Source organism: Adiantum capillus-veneris, chromosome 4 (genome assembly GCF_014529385.1).
Source record: "Adiantum capillus-veneris isolate H3 chromosome 4, ASM1452938v2, whole genome shotgun sequence".
In the NCBI taxonomy this organism is placed as follows: Eukaryota; Viridiplantae; Streptophyta; class Polypodiopsida; order Polypodiales; family Pteridaceae; genus Adiantum; species Adiantum capillus-veneris.
Genome location: NC_140934.1, coordinates 11,118,616 through 11,135,752, shown reverse-complemented (window position 1 = coordinate 11,135,752; position 17,137 = coordinate 11,118,616). Strand labels below are relative to the sequence as shown.

General features: G+C 42.1%; 1 protein-coding gene across 1 annotated transcript; it reads left to right on the top strand.

The window, feature by feature from the left end:
* Positions 1–10,107: 10,107 nt before the first annotated feature.
* On the top strand, positions 10,108–11,094 carry LOC147458700 (uncharacterized). The gene is given in 1 exon segment (XM_086511497.1): positions 10,108–11,094. A coding segment is annotated over 1 exon segment (987 nt).
* Positions 11,095–17,137: the final 6,043 nt, after the last annotated feature.

The window sequence follows — 17,137 nt, the reverse complement described above, 5'->3', positions numbered from 1 at the left end:
CTGCCAAGCCTGCAACTCAGTGTGAGAGTCAGTTTACTGAACCAGCTGGACACTTGGTGGGTAGGCAACTGAACTTGCCATGCTTAACTGGAGAAGCTCCCAGATGCATTTAGCAACCCAGATCGATTTTCAGCTTGAGGAGGCCTATTTAAAGACCTGCACACACACACACACACACACACACACACACACATATATGCTCACACACACAGTGCACACACACACACCTACACACACTCTGGGAAGGTGCTGCCGGAACACACACCTTTTGAAGGAGAAGCAAGGAGGGAGGTGCTGTCGAATTCTCGCCTCAAGAAGCTCGATTAGATCAGAGAATCGAGAGGATTATCAGCCCTTAATCACGGTAACTACGGTTTAATTAATGTTTTCTGCAAATCCTTTTCATTACCGCCTAAATTTCTCGTCTATTATGTTTATTCCTAGTCGTAATTCTCTATAATTACTCTCTAAATTCTCATTAACCATACTCTATTATGTAATCATCATCCCATAGCTGAATTATCGGCCATTCATCACTCTCAATTAACGATTAGAGAATAATTACCAGAATTTTCTCTCTCTAGGCAGTATAGTAATTAATCGGTAAGCTAGAAATTGTGTAGATTGATGAGAACCACTCTTTCTATCACGCATTAATATTGTAGCTGATTTAGAGTCATCTCTATTATGCATTAAGATATAATTAAGGTAAGATTAATCTGTCATTAAGTCTCTAAGAGATGGTTTTTCTCACACCTATGCATGCGATGACTCTGCACCCTCTAATTGCTAGGAAAGAGATTAATCATACTTAACTCATCTCTCTGATAATTCCATTAGTGAAATCCTATTATTCTTAATCATGTAAGCCGAGTAATTACCTTTAGAGCCGGTTCCCATAGGATTATGTGCCATCCTTAATGATTGCTTTATGAAAAATCTAGATCTATCATATAGGAGGGATTAATTAATGTCACTAATCTACCCATTGGACTGTTATGATGCTTGCGAACCTTAGCTCTTTCTCCAAGCTAATCATTTAAAGTAGTGAGAAATGGCCCCGCTTAAGAGGACTCGCTTCGGTGGTGCCCACGATCGCGAGGCAGGAACGAGCAATGTCAATGGGAAGGGGAAGGCTCCCATGGAGGAACAAATACCGGCCATCTCACGGGCCATCGATGAAGAAGGGGAAGAGGTAGATCATATTTTTATTCAAGTTGTTTAAACTAACATTACATACGCTAGTTAGGAATGCTCATATCCCCAAACAAGTTGGAAAAATCCAACGGAAACCTCGGCATTGAAAGCATTGTACATTAAGTTCTAAAGTAGGAAGGAAATGATTGATGGGAATGCTGTTTCCAATAGGAAAGAATGTCTGCTCGGGAAAATTTAGCTCGGCATGTTCATTCTATTTCCAATGTTGAATTAGTCATGAACCCCCTCCTGATCACAGGGGCAGAGTTCCTGGTTAAGGGCTCTTGAATCCACGACTGCTGGTTAAGCGGTGGATACCCACGACTACTGGTTAAGCGGTGGGAACCCACGTCTTGCTTTCTATGCGGTGGGAGTGTCCATGACGTGCTTTCTATGCGGTAGACATACCTAGTTGTATGGGCAGCTAGGCGACAACGGGAGGAGTAAACTCTCGCTGGAGGGGGGATGTTGTACCTCCAAAACATTGGAACTTTTATGAATAAGTTTGAGTAGAATTTTTACTAGAATTCTGTCTTGGTGTTGTTTGCAATACTGGTTGAAGGGTTGTTTTAGCGAACCATGTGATTCGGAATTAAACAAGGAATATCTATGTTGAACAACCCTCGTGGTAGTAATTAGGTCACACGAGGAAGTGTGAGTGTGGGGGTGGAAAGTGGGGGCTTGGCTCGGGTTGCCAATGCCTACGAGATGGGTGGTCCCGATTGGTCGGGAACTCTCTGTCCCCATAGTGCTTACTCGATATTGGTATTACTCATTGCCCCTAGAGCGGCGAATCCTCGAGAGTACGTGCCTCTGAAACATGGGGGAAAAGGCACTCGAGGCTTCTCTCCTCTTGGAAGGTGGGTCTTAGGATCGCTAGATAGTTAAGTACGCTTCCCCTGTGAGGTGGAGCTAGATCTCATTGCTAGTAGGCTCGAACTCGACTCACTTTGTGATGAGAGATTGTCCGCTAGTTGAACCATGAAGCATTTTGTTTGCTTCCGCTATAGATCTAGTGGCCACCAGGTTTACCATCAGATCCGTTGTTTGATACGACGGGGTGGGGACCTCACACCTGGTATCAGAGCTATAGGTTTACGAACTAGAAAATGATGTTGTTTGAAATTTTAAAAACTAAGGGATTGTAGGATAGCTCGTACTCAAAGCTTGAGCATGATGTTTCCCAAATTGATGACATTGGATTTGTCTAGTGGATTGTCTCCTGAGTGAGGTTAAAGAATTTTAATTGTTGAGCTTGTCGGGATTCAATGGGTTCCACATGATGTTTTTTGAGAAGTCGTTGGTGCGACTAGTGCTGCGGGCAGGTAGCCTATTGATGCACCTAAAGTTATAAGTATGGATCAAAGCTCTCGAGTAAAGTTTTCACCATTATTTATCGGACAATTTTGGATGTATTCAATGGAATTTAAATGGTGGAATGGTTAAAATACTTTGTGATAGATGTACAGATTAAGTAGGCTGGTTAAGCCCAAAAGTTAAAATTCTTCTTGAGTATGGAAAAGATTAGGTCCATTTGAGAAGAGTGCTATAGTAATGAGTTTTATACCATTGGATAGGCACCGCCTGCTGCTCTCTACTCGGCAGCGCAAGAGAAGAAGCTCCTCCTTAAACAAGCTCAGCCTCCAACCTTTAAAGGCGAAGGGGCAAATGTGGAAAGAGATGCAGAAGTATGGATGGAGGCTATGGATGACTATTTCGAAGCTGCGAGAACTCAACCCAAGAACCAAACCATGCTTGCAATGTTCCGCTTGTCTGGTGATGCCAAGATCTGGTGGAAACAACATTGCAGGGACTTGGATATCAAGGGATCTTCCCAGTCATGGGAAGACATCAAGGCTGCTGTGATGGAGCGTTACTTACCACCCGCCTATAAAACCTTGAAGATGAACGAGTTCTTTTCCCTTCGGCAGCTGACTTCATCTGTCGAAGAATATTATTCAAAGTTTGTCACTCTTCGGAGATATGCTCCTAAGATGACATTGGAACAACAGGTAGCACGGTTCTGCCAAGGACTCATCGACCCCCTGAACAACCGACTAGAAGCTCTCAGGCCAGCAACTTTGCAAGATGCCTTGCTAAGGGCCAAACCGTTAGCTAAAGAGATTCAGAGGACTACCCAAGATAGTGAATACTATTTGTCAAAGAGGGCCAGGACAGACAACTGGAGTAACAGACCAATCAACCCTGCATACAACCATCGTCCGGTAGTAGCTCCCACGACAGCTACCGAGTTTCCCAATATAAGATGCTTTGAGTGTCAGGAGTATGGACATTACAAAAGTCGATGTCCAAAAAGGATTTCCCAAACATCCGGTGCTAATAATGTACCTCTGAACGCCAACGGGCGAGGTCAACCAAACGGAAGAGGAGGCCGAGGAAGAGGAAACATAGGACAAGGAAGTAGAGCTTTCGCTAATGCCGCAGTGAGACAACCAACTGTGGGTGATGAAGCTGATGAGAGAGCAACAATGTATGATGCAAGTGCTAATCCTAGTGAGCAATAAATCAAGCACCAGAATCTCATCAAAGTTCAGCCGAATAAGACGCATAAAGCTAAAGACTACTCTATTATCAAAGGATATCTTTACTTTAGACAAAGGATATATGTACCTAAGTAGTTAGCATAGAGTTTATCCTGATGTATTCTTGAGATGAGTACATCTCAAATTTTTCACGTTGGGGAGGTTGTAAGGTCTCTGACCCGATCACAAGAGCACCCTTGTACCACGAAATGAATACAATGAAATAAGTTACTATTTTTAGCAGTTTTCCAGATTCCGTCAATGCCATGATGTTTAGAATGTTATAAAGCTTCAAAATGTGAATTAAAATAATTTTTGTGAAAAATTTCTAAAAATAGTAAGTTTTTGGTCACCCGACCCGTCCAGTCTCGACCGTCTCGAAAATCTGCACCCGTACCCCGAATTTGAAAAAAAATGCATTTTTGGATCCCGGGGGCTGCTAAATATGACAGGTACTCGGGCCAGTACGCCTTAGTTAGAGCTTGCTATAGCAATTTTTGGCATCAAAATCCGACTCGTATGACCCATTTTAGCCTAAAACCAATTTTTCACAAAATTGTCCGGGAGGCACCGTGGGCCTGAGGCTATGTGGGAACAGGTCCCAGCCCCCACTCCAAACCTGCTTTAGCAGCTAGGGGGCGCCCTCTTGCTTTGTGGGAGTCTTGGGGAAGCTGCCAAGCCTGCAACTCAGTGTGAGAGTCAGTTTACTGAACCAGCTGGACACTTGGTGGGTAGGCAACTGAACTTGCCATGCTTAACTGGAGAAGCTCCCAGATGCATTTAGCAACCCAGATCGATTTTCAGCTTGAGGAGGCCTATTTAAAGACCTGCACACACACACACACACACACACACACACACACATATATGCTCACACACACAGTGCACACACACACACCTACACACACTCTGGGAAGGTGCTGCCGGAACACACACCTTTTGAAGGAGAAGCAAGGAGGGAGGTGCTGTCGAATTCTCGCCTCAAGAAGCTCGATTAGATCAGAGAATCGAGAGGATTATCAGCCCTTAATCACGGTAACTACGGTTTAATTAATGTTTTCTGCAAATCCTTTTCATTACCGCCTAAATTTCTCGTCTATTATGTTTATTCCTAGTCGTAATTCTCTATAATTACTCTCTAAATTCTCATTAACCATACTCTATTATGTAATCATCATCCCATAGCTGATATATTGGCCATTCATCACTCTCAATTAACGATTAGAGAATAATTACCAGAATTTTCTCTCTCTAGGCAGTATAGTAATTAATCGGTAGGCTAGAAATTGTGTAGATTGATGAGAACCACTCTTTCTATCACGCATTAATATTGTAGCTGATTTAGAGTCATCTCTGTTATGCATTAAGATATAATTAAGGTAAGATTAATCTGTCATTAAGTCTCTAAGAGATGGTTTTTCTCACACCTATGCATGCGATGACTCTGCACCCTCTAATTGCTAGGAAAGAGATTAATCATACTTAACTCATCTCTCTGATAATTCCATTAGTGAAATCCTATTATTCTTAATCATGTAAGCCGAGTAATTACCTTTAGAGCCGGTTCCCATAGGATTATGTGCCATCCTTAATGATTGCTTTATGAAAAATCTAGATCTATCATATAGGAGGGATTAATTAATGTCACTAATCTACCCATTGGACTGTTATGATGCTTGCGAACCTTAGCTCTTTCTCCAAGCTAATCATTTAAAGTAGTGAGAAATGGCTCCGGTTAAGAGGACTCGCTTCGGTGGTGCCCACGATCGCGAGGCAGGAACGAGCAATGTCAACGGGAAGGGGAAGGCTCCCATGGAGGAACAAATACCGGCCATCTCACGGGCCATCGATGAAGAAGGGGAAGAGGTAGATCATATTTTTATTCAAGTTGTTTAAACTAACATTACATACGCTAGTTAGGAATGCTCATATCCCCAAACAAGTTGGAAAAATCCAACGGAAACCTCGGCATTGAAAGCATTGTACATTAAGTTCTAAAGTAGGAAGGAAATGATTGATGGGAATGTTGTTTGCAATAGGAAAGAATGTCTGCTAGGGAAAATTTAGCTCGGCATGTTCATTCTATTTCCAATGTTGAATTAGTCATGAACCCCCTCCTGATCACAGGGGCAAAGTTCCTGGTTAAGGGCTCTTGAATCCACGACTGCTGGTTAAGCGGTGGATACCCACGACTGCTGGTTAAGCGGTGGGAACCCACGTCTTGCTTTCTATGCGGTGGGAGTGTCCATGACGTGATTTCTATGCGGTGGACATACCTAGTTGTATGGGTAGCTAGGCAACAACGAGAGGAGTAAACTCTCGTTGGAGGGGGGATGTTGTACCTCCAAAACATTGGAACTTTTATGAATAAGTTTGAGTAGAATTTTTACTAGAATTCTGTCTTGGTGTTGTTTGCAATACTGGTTGAAGGGTTGTTTTAGCGAACCATGTGATTCGGAATTAAACAAGGAATATCTATGTTGAACAACCCTCGTGGTAGTAATTAGGTCACACGAGGAAGTGTGAGTGTGGGGGTGGAAAGTGGGGGCTTGGCTCGGGTTGCCAATGCCTACGAGATGGGTGGTTCCGATTGGTCGGGAACTTTTTGTCCCCATAGTGCTTACTCGATATTGGTATTACTCATTGCCCCTAGAGCGGCGAATCCTCGATAGTACGTGCCTCTGAAACATGGGGAAAAAGGCACTCGAGGTTTCTCTCCTCTTGGAAGGTGGATCTTAGGATCGCTAGATAGTTAAGTACGCTTCCCCTGCGAGGTGGAGCTAGATCTCATTGCTAGTAGGCTCGAACTCGACTCACTTTGTGATGAGAGATCGTCCGCTAGTTGAACCCTAAACCATTTTGTTTGCTTCCGCTATAGATCTAGTGGCCACCAGGTTTACCATCAGATCCGTTGTTTGATACGACGGGGTGGGGACCTCACACCATATCCTTACGCTGAGTTGGAAAAGCAAACGTTGGAGATGTGTCAAAAAATGATCCAAACTGCTCAAGCTTTTCTAGAGCCATCAACAAGAAAACCAAAGAGTTGGAAAGAAGTTTCGGCTATAACACTGATAACCCCACCAAGACACAAAATTGAAGGAACAATCAAGAATCCCACAAGTGAATTTGAAAGGCCTTAAATAGTGATGAATACCACATATCAGGCATTTGAGGACTTCCATCCTACGGTACCAAAGGACTACAAAGAGGATGATGGCTTAGACAAGCTTTGGAGACAGATACAAGAATGTTGGAGCCCAACTTGTCCAACTTTTGTAATGAGCCCACCTTGTAAAGCCTATCAAATTACCATTTTTATGTCAAAGACGTCTTATCATTTTGATCCACTTGTCTAGATTATGTAAAGATTAATTAGTCGGCCGGGACCCATATGCGTTTCCACTTTGTAATTATGATGAGTAGAACTCAATTAAAATCCCATGTACATTTTGACCTAAGGTGACTAAAGTATAAAGGTCACCTTAGAACCATTTTTTTTAAATAACATTTGAAATGATTAATCCTATATCGTATGATTCTGAGAGAGAGAGAGAGAGAGAGAGAGAGAGAGAGAGAGAGAGTGTGTTTTTTATCTTATCCTCTTCGCTACGCGCATCTCCCTCACCGGATTCACGAAGCAACCCACCATCGCGGTAGCCTCTCTGAGAGCTACGCGCCCATGCCACGCATTCGCATCTTTCGAGTTGTTTGCGAGCGACCCTTCCACGAGCTTGTTTTGCTTGTAGGTAGCACAAACAGTGTCTGTTTTCAACAATCAAGTACTTTATGGAACGAGGACGAAACTAGCTACGCATAGATGTTCATAGACTTATTCACACACTTTTAGGTTATGACCTATGAGTCTATCATGACTGGATTCGAGGTAGTTAGGGTTATAATCGGGTGAGATTGGACTTATAGGTAAGTTTATCCTAGTAAGGGGATAGTGCCTAGCAAGTTTGAAGCGATTCTGAGTTCATTTGATGTGCAAACGGTGCTATGGGCGTTTAGGGATAGAGTGGGTTGAAGTTAACAAGGATTAGTGATTGATGCATCATAGAAGTGCGTATGTGTAGGTTGGTCTCACCCTGACAAGCTAACGAGATTGCCTCTGTGCACCTACAGGTTAGTCGTGTCACCGAATGATAAGTATGTTGTCTGTGTCGTGCTTGTGAGCATGAACAGGGGAGTAGATTTTCCTAAAACATTAGCAACGCTGCCGGGGACACAAGACCTTAAGTAGGAAGATCTACGTCACTCGTGTGATGGTTAGCTTACTTTAGTTTTGACTAAAGAGAGCTTAAACTTTTAGAACAAGATCCAGGAGAGGGTATCCTGAGGTCTAGTGGATAGCCAGGAAGCCTGTGTCTTACCGAGGGTCTGTGACTAGTTAGATTTAGTTAGGTAGGATAATGTGGAGTTATGGTTTTATGGTTTTGAGTGCTTTTTATGGTTGTGTAGAAATAGTGTAGAAAAACGTTGTAAAAATGCAAAACAAACAAAAAGAAGAAACAATAAGGCTGTTTGCTTGCCTTGAAAGCAAAACCCACACCATATACTCTTTTAGGGTGTGAAAAGAGTAGACATTTGAATTTATGATCCAACGCTTGAGAAAATGTTAAAATTGCGACCAAAACCAACAAAAAGAAACAAGTGATTGCCATAAGAAAACACTAAGTGAACCTAGAGAGGCCAAGAAGAGATATAACCACTAGCCTGGGGTAAACTGATTGTGTCATGCGGTACAACTGATATTCACAAGCTTAAGTTGAAGTGTCATCAAATTTGCATCACTTTAAGTGCATTTGAGTTGTGAATTGCCATAGAAAAGTGAAATTTGTCAAGTGTTTGAGTCCAAGGTCAAAATAAGTCCAAATTCAGTGAAACTCAGGGGATATACTTATATGGTCACAGGGAACACAACTGTCCAAAAATAGTAAAAAACAATCACATCCTAGTTGCTCTATGGTGAGTCTATCGCAATAGACTAGTGATTTGGAGATAGACTAACAATCTGGAAAAAACCTTTATACCATAGGTTGAACACATCCATACAAGGGTGCTCACAAAAATTAAGTGAATTTGAACACCATCTTGACCACCAAACCTCAAGACTCGTGTTAGAGTTTGAATTCAGAGACAGTGTGGCAAGAAGGCTTTGACCGAATGTCCAAACAGTGCACAAACTTGTCAATGCACTATGCAGAGAGTGGGGAAACCAGCAGTGGGGAGAACTTGTGAAAAAGGCCAACACTAGAGAAATTTCTGAGTCTATCGCGATAGACTCGGGAAGTACGGGCTAGGGACCTTAATTTTCAAATTCCTCCCAGGGAGAGCTTAAGAAGAGCCTAAATATCATACACACCAAATTTCAAGGTGTTCAGATCACTGAAAGTGAATCTAAGGCCCAGATAGAGAATCAGGCTCTGACAAAAACACTAAATTGGCCCAAAACCCAAACCAAGTGTCCAAATTTCATAAAACTTGAGGGATAAACTCTAGAGAGTAAGGGGAACTCAAAGGTAAAGTCACAATTTTAAATTGACTTATGCTGAGTAATCTGTAAGTCTATCGCGATAGACTCAGAAAAGGGTGATTCAGACAATTTTTTGCAAATTGTGACTATACTGCTAGGACATACTCTTCACATAGATCCCAGTCATCATCTCATATTTGAAATTGGACCACGAGAAGACTGACCAGTTGTCATAAAAAAAGTGGTTGTTGTACATAATTAAAAGATTTTTCCTGGTTCAAGGAAAACCCTTGTGAACAGACTAACCATACTTGTGTAGATCCCAGAAGGAGATCATCATAGAGCCGCACAGGAAGAAGGAGTCCAGGTAAGCTTTAAGTTTGCAATACAGCTTTGATTCTTATGTATTTAAGGTCAGGAGCCTTTTTTAAGTCAGGAGCTAAAAGTGTCAAAAGTCAAGTAAGCACCACGTCCACTGAAGAGAGTGTAACTCAGGCAAGGCTAGATCCACTAGCACCAATTATTGAGGAGGGTAGTGATACTGACACTTCGTCAGACAAATCCTTTTTCATGATGGGTAGTCAACAGCTAGGAGGTGTCTCCTATGAAGGACCAATGCCAGGGGGAAGCACCTCCCTAAATCCTTTGAACGATTTTAGGTTCACTGTAATCTTCTTAGAAGGAACAAACTCGAGGGGAGCCTTAGTTTATTCTGACTATCGAGGAAGCAAGTGTATTTGTATTGAAGAAAGACCGGCTCAGAGACTGGAGATAATTCGAGTCTATGATGATGGAGATAGATTCCAAGACGAAAAGGGGAACCACTATCTGATAGTTAGTAACCCTAAGGATTACAACAGATATGGAGATAACGTGGCGAAAGGGAAAATGGCTTCAGAAACCCAAGAACTGCCTCCAAACATTGATCGACCTGGAGCTCTTTTTATGTATGATAAGAAAACAACTAGGGTCTCAACTTATAAAGAGAATGTGGGGATTTACAAGCATGAGAGCGAGGGAATAGTTTCCTACTTTCGTTGATAAGAACCATACCCAAATGAGTTAAGCAAAGACAAGGTTCTTTACTTATTCTCTTATGAAATTGTTATGGGAAAGGATATCATTTTTGTTGATAGGTACGGGCGAGAATACCAACGTATTCTCCCAGAGGAGGTAGAAAAGGCAACGGTTCCAGGAGCATCAATATATGCCCCCGAAGAAATACCAAGAGCCACATACACCCCTAGCAAATCGACAAATCCATTTTCAGAGGAGTATGACGTGACCTCACATTCTACTCGACAATCGACGTTCAACTACCAAGACCAACCAGCTACCCAGCCATCATTGCAGGCATGGCTTCAACAGAGTGCAACATTAGAACAAGACCAAAACCGAGATGGTTATCAAGCCGCACGAGGGCTAAGGGATTTACAAGAACCACCACTCTATTCACGGTATCAAGGAGAGAGTAAGACAAAGACTCAAGGGTCAATAGAGCCTGGAAGACCACCCATAGAACGAGTTCGAAGAGATGAACCATCTCTTGCAAGAACTGTTAGAAATTATGGCTTAGGAGCACCGCTGGGAGAGGAACCTGGCCACTACACAAGACTAGAGGAGGTATATCAACTAGGACGTGGAGATCCAATGATGAGATTTGTAGACCACCGTAGAAATAGACCTTCTCAAGTGCAAAAATGGGTAAACAAGAAATACACGGGAAACACGGATCCGAGGGATCATGTAGCAGCCTTTGTGCATGTAATTAGAGTTGAAGAGGTGTTAGACTTCCCTACCCAATTTGCAGGGTTTGGACCAACCCTAGAGGATGATGCAGCTATATGGTTTGACTCTATGGAGCGAAGACTTTGAGTCTATGGAGGAGGTGTTTGATGAGCTTATTGAGGAATTCTCACAAAGGGGAATAGCTCATAATACTGTCTCACAAATCCACAAATTCAAACAGAAAGAAGGGGAATCTGTGAGAAAGGCAGCCCTAAGACTAAAAAGATATGTTAAGTTCTACCCTGTGGAAGAACTGCCAACTCAGTCCAGACTTATGCTTATATTTACTCAAGGACTGAGGAATGCAGATCTCCAGAAGGACTTACATATGAAGAGGAGCACGACGTTAAATGAGTTAACTAAGGAGGCTCTTTACCTTGTAGACAATTGCACGGTCTACAAAGAGGGTGAACTCAAGGATCTTGACGACGATTCATCCTCACAACAAAGTGGAAGCAAGTCCATTAAGACAGCACCGAAAGGAGAAATAGCTGTAAGCCAGGAGCAGCTTGTAGAGGAAGTGCTAAAGAAGATTAACTTGTATGCCAAACCTCAGGCTAAATAGCCAAAATGGTGTGCGATTGAACAAAAATGGACAAACCATGGGACGGAGGAATTTTATTATAATAAGGAGTATGTGAGAGAACGACCATATGCTCCCCAAGCTCAAGTAGCATCTCCTCAAATTCCATCGATCCCTAGGTATCAAGCAGGCAACCTACTAGGACCCATAGGTGTAGAAAGACCACAACCAGTGTTGAGGCAACAACCACCCCTACCAGGATTACGACCAATCGTCATAAGATACACACCAACCGTAACTGAATTGGAAGAAAAGGCTTTGGTGCCTATGCATGCATATTACGAAGATCCCAATGGATGTACTGCAAATCCTGTCTATTATCCACCAGAAGAACTCTCCACACTAGAACCATGGAGCATGATAGGAAATACAGGACCACCAAGTGCTACACAGGCAGCACGAGAAGGGAGATATAGCTTGGATGAACAAACATTGTTTTTCATAGCCAACGGAGGCATGAGCGGCCAGAGGCATGCACACCAACAAAGAGGAGCTCAAGGAGCACCTCAACAGCCTAAGGGACCATGCTACAAGTGTGGTGGATACCATTGGCTGAGAGACTGTCCTCATGATGAAATCATTAGGGTCAACGCATATTGCACCAAGTGTGGAATTACTCACTTGATTCCTGATTGCCCTAAGAACCTAAGCAAAGGAGAAAAGACTACTTTGAATATGCTGGGAGCACTGCCTTCCAGTGGAGGGTCAGAAAACGAAACTACGATTCTTATTAAGGTCTTGACGAGAGCCCAAACAAGGAAAAATGACAATCAACCCAATAGTAACGATGAAAATCAAGAGGAAATCAAGACTGACAAGTCTAGCGTCAGTCGTGATAATCCTTGGAAAGAACGAAGAGCAAAAATGAAAGCTAGACGTGAGCGAAAACAAAAAGCTGTAGAAGTTGAGCTAACAATGGCTCGAGAGCAACTTAAACAGCAAAGAGAGTATGACTCTCTAAAATCGACGGAGGGACCAAGGAGCGCAAGCTCAGGAGGGTCTGTATTGGTAGATAAGGTCAATGAACCCTTAGATGCAATCTTGCAAGCATATGAAGTAAGATTGAAGAACAGACAGGACTCTAGAGCAAAGGTGGATGACATATCCATATCCAGAGATAGAAAAACAAAGACTAGAGATGTGCAAGCAGTTGATTGAAACTGCACAAGCCTTACTAGAGCCTCCACCTATGGAAGTGAGGGATAGAATAATCAAACCACCAAACAATGAAACACCTATCAAAACTGAACAAAGGGTACCTGACAAGATAGAAAACGTTAAATCCTTGCCTGATGTAGAGGATGCAAGAATCGTGCATAATATCAATGATGAATCACTGAAAGATTTTCCACCATATACACCCATTGTGGAAGAAAATTGGCCTGAAGAGCTATGGGAAACGGTGAGAAAAGCTCAAGAAAAATATGAGACAAAAACAGTCGAGTCATCGCCTTTCTCGGAGTTGAACTTGAATAAGGCTCCATGGGATTTAGACGCTAACTCATTTCAAGGGGATAATGGTTCAGTTGTATCCAAATATAGCAGACCAGCATCACTCAGAACTTTGCCTCCATACATGGGACTACGAGACAAGGTCGGAAATTCGAAGGGTACCTTCTCAAAGAATAGGAGGGTCAAATCAATTGGACACTAAAATTTTGACAGACTTGTTGTCTACTCCGGTCAAGTGTACAATCACATTGGAAGAATTGTTAAAAATTAGGCCAAGCATGTGCACGGAAGTGGAAAAATGTCTTGAAAAATTTGGTATAAGGACGCCTCCTAAGTTCTTCAAAACTAAGCTTAATGACACAGAACCAAAGCGAGTCAACACTAGACCAGTGCCTCTCAAAAAGGTTGGAGAGTATTGTGAGGGTGAAGAGGGCAACACTACTCTACCAGTTGAGTATAACGGCATAGAGACTAAGGCCATACTTGATAGTGGAGTTGGCATTGCCATTGCTACCAAATTGCTATGGGAAAAATGGGGAAAACCGGCAATACGAACAACTAGAATGAAATTGCAACTAGCGGATGGGCACATAGAAAGGCCTATAGGATTGCTTGAGGCAATTGTGGTATCTTCATGTGGCATAGAGTACGAACGTACATCTGCCATGGTAGATTTCAGCAAGAAAAACAATTATGAAATTATCCTTGGTAGGCCGTTCATGAGGCAACTCAAGATGGTGCAGGACTGGGGGTATGATTATTTGTATCTAAGACATGCTGAAACCACTACATGTGTAAATATGAGGAATCATAGCTACCATGATGTCACGAGAACACCTGTGGAAGAATTCGACTCAGCCACCATTAGTGGATCAGAAGTCCCAACGTGGTTCTGTAAGAAAAAGGAGATATGGATATGCGGAGCATCTCAATGTAGTGAATTGGACCACAATAAAAGGACACTAGAGAGGGTATTGGAAGACGATGCCTATATACGAGAGCCCTTCCCTGAAGAGAAGCTCGAACCCCTAGAATGGTCTCAAATTTTGGCTACATTGGATGTATGCGTCAATGAAGTCACTCCCACAAAATTTTGTGACGAGAATGGCTATGATATCGTACCATACTACATGTTGAGCAAAATTGTGGAGGAAGACAAGAACGAAGGAGACGCCGAGAATACGAGGGTCAATCAAACGGAAACGAAACTTGATATTAAGATAGTGGGTTATGTGGACATCCCCACTAAAAACATCAAGTAGGAGGGAGAAGAATTTTATGATTCTTCTGATCAATGTGAAAACGAAGATAATGCGGATGATGAGAAGTCGAAAAATACGAAGGAAGACGACCATCAGGATCAAGACAATGACGTCTTTTACAACTTCCTGAACCAAAGTGTGAGACACCAAAAAAGATACAAGAGTAGGCGACACCATAATAGTCGACCAACTAGGCTTAGACCTATGCCTGAGTTCAGAAGCAAAACACATTTCCTTATGAACATTCATGCTGTTGATTGTGCTAAGGATAAAGTGTTAGGAACATTTCTTAAGGTTGCTAAAGATCCAGGTTTTAAGGCAAGACTATTAAAACTTAAGAAAACCAGCAAGGCAAAAAAAAGAGTTGCAAGGGAAATATTGGATGTCTTTGGAGATCCAATTATAACGAAAGTTGAGCGGAAAAAGAAATACAATGATTTGAAACAAAAACTGAAAAATGTATGGATAACGGAAATGTAAAGTAGCGATGGAGCGAACGCTAGTGATGGGAGTAAAAAGACTCCTCACTATTGTAAGTACACCATTCAGGAGAGAAAATTGGTGGTCCAGCAATCGATGAGAGAGCCTAAATCCAACGAGTCCTATGATGGGCCAGAGAACGCCAAGAAAATAGACCTAGCAGAGCCAGGAGAAAGTCATTGACCTGCTTACATTGCCACAGATCTAAGCTAGGAAGAAGAGGACTTACTGATCAAAACGCTTAAAGAATTTCGTGATGTATTTGAATGGTCATACAAAGATCTGAAGGGGGTGGATCCTAACATTTGTGAACTTTCGATCCCTCTAAAGTCGGATGCAAAGCCAAGCAAACAACGTCCGTACACGTACAATGAGACATTCACCAAAAGGATCAAGGACGAGATAGACAAACTTATGGATGCTGAATTTATTTATGAGATAGAGCACACTGACTGGGTGTTGCCGATCGTGGTGGTACCTAAGAAAAATGGAAAATTACGAGTGTGTGTGAATCTCAAGAAGGTAAATGCAGCAACAATAAGGGACAATTATCCTCTCCCTATCACGGAACACGTCTTGGAACGAGTAGCAGGCAAGCAGGCCTATAGCTTTATGGACGGATTCTCTGGTTATAACCAATTGGGGGTCAAACTAGAAGATCAATACAAAACAGCGTTTGCAACAAAATGGGGCATATATGCGTTTAGGGTAATGCCATTTGGCTTGACCAATGCTCCAGCCACATTTCAGAGATTAATGACACATGCTTTTAAAGAATACTTGCGAATATTCTTGGATATTTACATGGATGACTTGTGTGTCTATTCTCTATTGAGAGAAGACCATATAGATCATCTTAGAAAGGTATTCGAAAAATGCAAAACGTATAGGATTTGCCTCAACCTAGAAAAATGTGTATTCATGGTACGGCAAGGTAAGATCCTAGGCCACATAGTCTCGGCTGATGGAATTACCACTGATGAAGACAAGGTAAAGATAATCATAGAATTACCAAGGCCAAACACTGTACGAGAGGTACAATCATTCATGGGACATTGTGGATATTACCGACGTTTTATCTACATGTATGCTGTAATAGCAAAACCCTTGTATAGTATGATCACGATTTTCATATGGACCGACGAATGTGAGGAGTCATTCCAGAAATTAAAAGAGGAACTGGTATCTGCACCAATTCGAAAATCACCAAATTGGTCAAAGATTTTCCATGTACATGTAGATGCTTCGGCATTTGCAATAGGCTGTATATTAGCACAACCAGGGGAGGGTAATACATATTTTCCCATCAGTTATGCTAGTAGACAACTCAACAGTGCAGAGAAGAATTATACCACCACTGAAAGAGAAGAATTGGGTATGATATACGCGGTAAAGAAATTTCGTCATTATTTGCTTGCGAACAAATTCACATTTTTTGTGGATCATCAGGCACTTTTGTACTTAGTAAACAAACCTTGTAACACGGGACGAATTGTAAGATGGTTCATTGTGTTGCTGGAGTTTGATTTTACGGTAGTAGTAAAGAAAGGAAAAACTCATCAATGAGCAGACCACCTTTCTCGAATACTAAATGGAAAAAAGGCTACTGGTGTAGATGATGATCTCCCAGACGCATACATGTTTAATATAGAGATGGTACCAAAATGGTCAGAACAGATTATTCCGTTGTTGACATATGGAATGAATCTTGACGAAAGACACACGGTGGAAGACGTTAGACAAGCACATAATTACACTATGCCTGCGGGAAGAATGTATCATCATGGTAACGATGGGATTCTAAGGTTTTGTATAGGCCCAGAGAAGTACGATGCGTATCTAGAGGAGGCACATACACAGACAGGGGGATTCCATCGAGGAAATCAAATAACCTATGAACGATTAAGAAGACTTGCAGTGTATTGGCCTGGAATGGCAAGCGATGTAGCTAATTACATCAAGAAATGCAACTTCTGCACAACCAATACCACTGTGGGTTATGCCACATTATACCAAGTGACGATAGCACCCGCATGGAGTCATGCTATTGTGGAATATTTAACTAATAAGGAGTTACCAGGAGATTAGTCTAAAGCCAGACAAAAGGCTTTACAAATAGAAGCGAATAGGTACACCATCATTAATGACCAATTGTATAAAAGAGGAACTGATGACCAGTTGAGGTTAGTTCCTCATGAAAATGACTACTTTCCATTATTGGAGCAAGCTCATGCAGGCATAGCAGGAGGTCATTTTTCAGCGGAGAGAATCGTAAAAATCATTATGGTTGCAGGCATATAGTGGCCGACCATGATTCAAGATGCAGCAGAATTCATGAAAAGGTGTGATGAAT